Source organism: Coregonus lavaretus (genome assembly GCF_964263955.1).
Source record: "Coregonus lavaretus genome assembly, contig: HAP1_SCAFFOLD_799, whole genome shotgun sequence".
In the NCBI taxonomy this organism is placed as follows: domain Eukaryota; kingdom Metazoa; phylum Chordata; class Actinopteri; order Salmoniformes; family Salmonidae; genus Coregonus; species Coregonus lavaretus.
The window spans coordinates 222,550-230,520 of record NW_028156671.1 but is presented as its reverse complement, the minus strand read 5'-3'; the positions used below and the strand labels follow the sequence as shown (position 1 = coordinate 230,520).

The 7,971-nt window shown below is 43.2% G+C and overlaps 1 protein-coding gene across 1 annotated transcript; it reads right to left on the bottom strand.

The window, feature by feature from the left end:
• Positions 1-6,382: 6,382 nt before the first annotated feature.
• Positions 6,383-7,684, bottom strand: LOC311126098 (uracil nucleotide/cysteinyl leukotriene receptor-like; the record flags this gene model as incomplete). The annotated part of the gene is made up of 2 exons (XM_084200123.1): positions 6,383-7,269; positions 7,528-7,684. 2 exons carry the CDS (start codon positions 7,682-7,684, stop codon positions 6,383-6,385), a joined length of 1,044 nt encoding a protein of 347 aa, XP_084056249.1.
• Positions 7,685-7,971: the final 287 nt, after the last annotated feature.

The window sequence follows — 7,971 nt, the reverse complement described above, 5'->3', positions numbered from 1 at the left end:
AACCACTAAGACAGTCTATAACCTCAGTCTACTGTACAGAGTGTTATTTAATAACCACTAAGACAGTCTATAACCTCCAGTCTACTCTGTACAGTGTTATTTAATAACCACTAAGACAGTCTATAACCTCAGTCTACTCTGTACAGTGTTATTTAATAACCACTAAGACAGTCTATAACCTCAGTCTACTCTGTACAGTGTTATTTAATAACCACTAAGACAGTCTATAACCTCAGTCTACTCTGTACAGTGTTATTTAATAACGACTTAGACAGTCTATAACCTCAGTCTACTGTACAGAGTTATTTAATAACCACTAAGACAGTCTATAACCTCAGTCTATTGTACAGTGTTATTTAATAACCACTTAGACAGTCTATAACCTCAGTCTACTCTGTACAGAGTGTTATTTAATAACCACTAAGACAGTCTATAACCTCAGTCTACTGTACTGAGTGTTATTTAATAACCACTTAGACAGTCTATAACCTCAGTCTACTCTGTACAGAGTGGTATTTAATAACCACTTAGACAGTCTATAACCTCAGTCTACTCTGTACAGTGTTATTTAATAACCACTAAGACAGTCTATAACCTCAGTCTACTGCAGTGGCGGCTCCTGAAAAAATTCTCAGGAGGGGCAATTTTTCTGATGATTTAGGTGACCTACACACATTTTAAAAAAGATATGTCCAGCAACAACATGAAGACAGGGGCAGCATATAAGTCAATACCAGAAGCATTTATTGACTGATCTGGGGAGATGGATTCCAGTTTCTGTGACAGATTATAAATAATCTCTGATGCCTTTGTTATATTAGCTTTTGGTTGAATGTACTGTCGTAGTAAATATATAATGTTATAGCTTGGTCTGACTAAAATCTTGTGCATGACCCATTTTGTGTTGGGCGTTTGTTTTCAATCAATGCTGTTCCTATCCTATAACAATGGACAAAATAGTCCTATCTTGTCAGCCTTGTCAGCAGGTGGCTAAGGACAACACCCACGCCATAGGTCTCTCAGTTCTTCCAACTCACGAGTTCTTGCTCTGAGGACACACACACACACACACCCACACACACACACACATCATCACTGATAAACACACACACACACACACACATCATCACACACACACACACACACACACACACACACACACACACACACACACACACACACACACACACACACACACACATCATCACTGTTAAACACACACACACACACACACACACACACACACACAAAAATCCCCTTCTCTTAGGCTGAACATCTGAAGACAGAGAACCCGACTCAGAGCCAATGCAACAGTGATACTAACCTGGAGGGGACCTCGCCCAACTCATCAGGACCAATCAGAAGATCAGAACTACTAGATTCAACCTACTTCATTTTATTGTATAAAATGTCAGCACACAATGTTTCGGGGCTCTCTTCTGATAAACTCCCTACGAGTTTGATGAAGGGGTCCGTGCACGCTATTCCAGATATCTTTACCTCTGAATAAACTGCCTATATTATACCATTATCCACCCTGTCCAAAGTCTCTACTTGGTCTCAGTTCTCCAGTAAACTTGTTTTATCAACAAAAGCAGTTCAATGTCGGGGTACAGAGTCGCTCTCTTACCAGGATCGCGGTCCGCTCTGACCAGGGTGAAGCCGGCCGGCTCCACTTCTCTGTCCGGGACTCTGTCATCCAGCCAAGTCTCCCAGCTGTATTGGGATTACGCTGCCAGCAGCGTTTTCATTATTTAGTCCGTTCGTAGCGGGTATGTACACGATCAACAAGATCAGTCCAAAACCAACCACTGGAAATCCATGGTTGGCAGAATGTTTGTAAACTAAGTCTACAAATTAAAAACATAAAATAACGCCACACTGCAGGTCGCAACAGAGACGCTGCTAGCTGCTATTCTCTTAGTTACGTTCATGGTTACGTCACGTATGACGAAAGCGCGTAAGTGCAAGCCCACAGACACCCATAGAGAATGTATTGAAAGCTTTGAAATTTGAAAAAAAATAGATTTTACATGACAGGCTATGAGAGACTTCTGGGCGATTTTCAACTTGACTGAAATCGCCCCAAAAACGGGCGGGGCCATTTGAAGCACGACTTTAGCCTGATTTGACATTTAGTGGCTGGCAGATCAGACGTGAACACTGATAACTACTGTTGCCGTGATATAATTGATTAGAAAAAAAATCCCTTCCTTTTCCCGTTTGGCAGTGCGTCGCCCATATCGCCCTATTGAACAGGCCGTCCATGTACAGAGTTATTAAATAACCACTTAGACAGTCTATAACCTCAGTCTGCTCTGTACAGAGTGTTATTTAATAACCACTAAGACAGTCTATAACCTCAGTCTACTCTTTACAGTGTTATTTAATAACCACTAAGACAGTCTATAACCTCAGTCTACTCTTTACAGTGTTATTTAATAACCACTAAGACAGTCTATAACCTCAGTCTACTGTACAGAGTATTATTTAATAACCACTTAGACAGTCTATAACCTCAGTCTACTCTGTACAGTATTATTTAATAACCACTTAGACAGTATATAACCTCAGTCTACTCTGTACAGTATTATTTAATAACCAGTTAGACAGTCTATAACCTCAGTCTATTCTGTACAGTATTATTTAATAACCACTTAGACAGTCTATAACCTCAGTCTACTCTGTACAGAGTTATTTAATAACCACTAAGACAGTCTATAACCTCAGTCTACTCTGTACAGTATTATTTAATAACCACAGACAGTCTATAACCTCAGTCTACTCTGTACAGTATTATTTAATAACCACTTAGACAGTATAACCTCAGTCTACTCTGTACAGTATTATTTAATAACCACTTAGACAGTCTATAACCTCAGTCTACTCTGTACAGTATTATTTAATAACCACTTAGACAGTCTATAACCTCAGTCTACTCTGTACAGAGTTTTATTTAATAACCACTAAGACAGTCTATAACCTCAGTCTACTCTGTACAGAGTGTAAGCACATAGAACAAAAAAAGACACAACATAGATGTAACAATTTATTAATTTACAGTCCCAAAATGAAGATACAGTCAAACGTATAAATAAGAAAAAGGCCATTATTGGATATTTTATGTGTGAACAGTTGGTCACTGCTCAGACTGGGCCCCTTTGATATCGTATTAAACCCTATAGCTTCCTTTCTGCAATATCAAATGCTATGTGAGGATGCATAGCAATTACAATGCATTGAGGAAACAGTCGCTCGCAAACAAACAGGCTGGCAAACTCACGTCCAAACACATACATTTGAAGACAGTGATGAATAAACTTCAGTGTCAAACATTGTATAACATTTAGCTAGAAAGTTGGTAAGAGATTTAGCCTATATATCATTTTGAAATGAATGGCTAAATTATTTGGTGTAAGATGACAAAGGAATGTTAATTGGGATTACATGAGAAAATATATACAGTAAAAACATTTGATTGTAACATTAATTAACTTGGTCAGAAACATTGAATACACTTTAATTAGTGAGAATAAGATTGTATTATCATAATCATACACTTGCCCAAAGCATATTAGGCATTACTAAGCAAGATTTTAAAAGAATGAACAGATCAAGATCTACTAAGAGTGGCAGCAAAAGGTATGCATTCCCTCTTAAAAAAGGTGAAATACTGTACAACTAGAATTACAACTAGGATGTCATCCATTGATTTGGTCTTTACCAGCACTTTAGCAGGGTTGAAAATAGTTACAACTGAAGAGACATGGTGATGAAACAAGCTATAATTGATTTCCCAAAGAATAAAGTTCCAGTCCCATATAGATAGGAGTGGCAGTATAGAACAATGTTCCAGTCCCATATAGATAGGAGCGGCAGTACAGAACAAAGTTCCAGTCCCATATAGATAGGAGCGGCAGTACAGAACAAAGTTCCAGTCCCATATAGATAGGAGCGGCAGTACAGAACAAAGTTCCAGTCCCATATAGATAGGAGCAGCAGTATAAAACAAAGTTCCAGTCCCATATAGATAGGAGCGGCAGTACAGAAAAAGTTCCAGTCCCATATAGACAGGAGCGGCAGTATAGAACAAAGTTCCAGTCCCATATAGATAGGAGCGGCAGTATAGAACAAAGTTCCAGTCCCATATAGATAGGAGCGGCAGTACAGAACAAAGTTCCAGTCCCATATAGATAGGAGCGGCAGTATAGAACAAAGTTCCAGTCCCATATAGATAGGAGCGGCAGTATAGAACAAAGTTCCAGTCCCATATAGATAGGAGAGGCAGTATAGAACAAAGTTCCAGTCCCATATAGATAGGAGTGGCAGTACAGAACAAAGTTCCAGTCCCATATAGATAGGAGCGGCAGTATAAAACAAAGTTCCAGTCCCATATAGATAGGAGCGGCAGTACAGAAAAAGTTCCAGTCCCATATAGACAGGAGCGGCAGTATAGAACAAAGTTCCAGTCCCATATAGATAGGAGCGGCAGTATAGAACAAAGTTCCAGTCCCATATAGATAGGAGCGGCAGTACAGAACAAAGTTCCAGTCCCATATAGATAGGAGCGGCAGTATAGAACAAAGTTCCAGTCCCATATAGATAGGAGCGGCAGTATAGAACAAAGTTCCAGTCCCATATAGATAGGAGCGGCAGTATAGAACAAAGTTCCAGTCCCATATAGATAGGAGCGGCAGTATAGAACAAAGTTCCAGTCCCATATAGATAGGAGCGGCAGTACAGAACAAAGTTCCAGTCCCATATAGATAGGAGCGGCAGTATAGAACAAAGTTCCAGTCCCATATAGATAGGAGCGGCAGTATAGAACAAAGTTCCAGTCCCATATAGATAGGAGCGGCAGTACAGAACAAAGTTCCAGTCCCATAAAGATAGGAGCGGCAGTATAAAACAAAGTTCCAGTCCCATATAGAAAGGAGCGGCAGTACAGAACAAAGTTCCAGTCCCATATAGACAGGAGCGGCAGTATAGAACAAAGTTCCAGTCCCATATGGATAGGAGCGGCAGTATAGAACAAAGTTCCAGTCCCATATAGATAGGAGCGGCAGTATAGAACAATGTTCCAGTCCCATATAGATAGGAGCGGCAGTATAGAACAAAGTTCCAGTCCCATATAGATAGGAGCGGCAGTACAGAACAAAGTTCCAGTCCCATATAGATAGGAGCGGCAGTACAGAACAAAGTTCCAGTCCCATATAGATAGGAGCGGCAGTATAGAACAAAGTTCCAGTCCCATATAGATAGGAGCGGCAGTACAGAACAAAGTTCCAGTCCCATATAGACAGGAGCGGCAGTATAGAACAAGTTCCAGTCCCATATAGATAGGAGCGGCAGTACAGAACAAAGTTCCAGTCCCATATAGATAGGAGCGGCATTATAGAACAAAGTTCCAGTCCCATATAGATAGGAGCGGCAGTATAGAACAAAGTTCCAGTCCCATATAGATAGGAGCGGCAGTATAGAACAATGTTCCAGTCCCATATAGATAGGAGCGGCAGTATAGAACAAAGTTCCAGTCCCATATAGATAGGAGCGGCAGTACAGAACAAAATTCCAGTCCCATATAGATAGGAGCGGCAGTATAGAACAAAGTTCCAGTCCCATATAGATAGGAGTGGCAGTATAGAACAAAGTTCCAGTCCCATATAGATAGGAGCGGCAGTATAGAACAAAGTTCCAGTCCCATATAGATAGGAGCGGCAGTACAGAACAAAGTTCCAGTCCCATATAGATAGGAGCGGCAGTATAGAACAAAGTTCCAGTCCCATATAGATAGGAGCGGCAGTATAGAACAAAGTTCCAGTCCCATATAGATAGGAGCGGCAGTACAGAACAAAGTTCCAGTCCCATATAGATAGGAGCGGCAGTATAGAACAAAGTTACAGTCCCATATAGATAGGAGCGGCAGTACAGAACAAAGTTCCAGTCCCATATAGATAGGAGCGGCAGTATAGAACAATGTTCCAGTCCCATATAGATAGGAGCGGCAGTATAGAACAAAGTTCCAGTCCCATATAGATAGGAGCGGCAGTACAGAACAAAGTTCCAGTCCCATATAGATAGGAGCGGCAGTACAGAACAAAGTTCCAGTCCCATATAGATAGGAGCGGCAGTATAGAACAAAGTTCCAGTCCCATATAGATTGGAGCGGCAGTACAGAACAAAGTTCCAGTCCCATATAGATAGGAGCGGCAGTACAGAACAAAGTTCCAGTCCCATATGGATAGGAGCGGCAGTATAAAAAAGAGGTCTTGGGATGGCAGAGGCTTGAGTGAAAACAGGTAGAAAAATGTCTTTAAAAAATGACTTAAAAATAAGTCAGTCAGACAGAGTTCATATTTCAGATGGTCCCACCTCCTGCTCCTCAGAACTCCGACTTGGCGCTGACAGAGCTCTCGTGTGTTCCCTTCAGCTCTCCTGCACTGGTGGCTCCTGATCCCCCGGCCCTGTCTCTACAGAACAGCCTCCTCACCGTTCCCCGGAACTTCTCGGCCCCAAACAGGTATACCAGGGGGTCCAGGGCTCCGTTCAGACAGGTGAGGGAGGAGGTGAGGCGGTTGGCCAAGGACAGACCTCGCCTGGTCTGGCAGGAGACATCTGGGTGGGCGTACCCCAGGATGAACGTGGCTCTGGAGGCGTGGTACGGCAGGAAGCACACCACATAGATCAGCATGACCAGGCCGATGGTCCTCAGGGCTCGTAGCTTCAGCTGGGGCTCCAGGCGGGACCCTCTCCTCAGGCTGTGGATAATGAGCAGGTAGCAGGACAGTGTGGAGAGGAACGGAGGGGTGAAGGCTACGGCTAAAGAGACGAGGGCCTTACGGGAGGCTTTCTCCCTGTACAGCTGCAGACACACAGTCATCCCGTCCACCTCCGCAGTCTGGCGGGTGACCAGCAGGGGCGCCATGGAGACGGTGACCAGAGCCCACAGGGAGAAGCTGATGATGTGGGCGTAACGGGCACGGCGGACCTTCAGTGACCTCACAGCGTGCACCACGGCCAGGTAGCGGTCCCCAGCCACGCACGCCAGGAAGTAGAGACTTGCGTACATGTTGACATAGAACAGGAAGCCGGCGACTCGACACGGAACCTCGCCGAACGGCCAGTGGCCCCCCGTGAGGTGGTATGTGGCGCGGAGCGGCAGGATTATGACGTAGGAGAGGTCGGCCACAGCCAGGTGCAGCAGGAAGACGTTAGCGGGAGAGGATGTGCCACGTTGCCGGGAGAAGATCCAGAGGGCCAAGGTGTTACCTGTTGTGGTGAAAGAACAAGACTTGTACTGATCTCATTTATTAGAACTCAAACATCCTTACATTCCTCAGCTAGCAACACAATCATAACTGCAATTCTTTAAGCTAAACATCGGTGGCTCCTTAGGATATCTCAACTATGGTGGATGAAGAGGATATCTCAACTAGGGTGGATGAAGAGGATATCTCTGTCAAGGTAGGCTATATAGCGAACACAACACAACACAACATAGCACAACACAACAAAACATAACATTACCATTGAGCGCCAGGAAGAAGACCAGAATGTAGTAACCTCCGAACACCATGTTCTCCACGGTGTTGTCTACAGGAGCACAGCTGCTCTCTGAAGACATGTTGGACAGGAGGGACATCAGGGCGTCCATGTCCATGGTGGGAGTGGACTCCATCTTCATCTCTGGGGAGAGAGAGGAGAGAGCGAGGGAGAGGGAGACACAGAGAGAGACTGAGAAAAAGGCAATCAAATAACTGAGGAAAACTTGATTTGGGAAGAATCAGCTTGTAGAAGGAGAAAATGCTGATGTTCTTTGGGATGTGGTTGCAGTAAAAATACTTGATCTGTAAAATAAAATAAAAACAAAGCTGAAAAAAGCTGTAAAAGCTTGTAAAAGAGCAAGAAAATAAATGACCAAGAGAAAATCAAAATGGGGATTATGTACCCTACAGATGTCTGCTCTTCCAA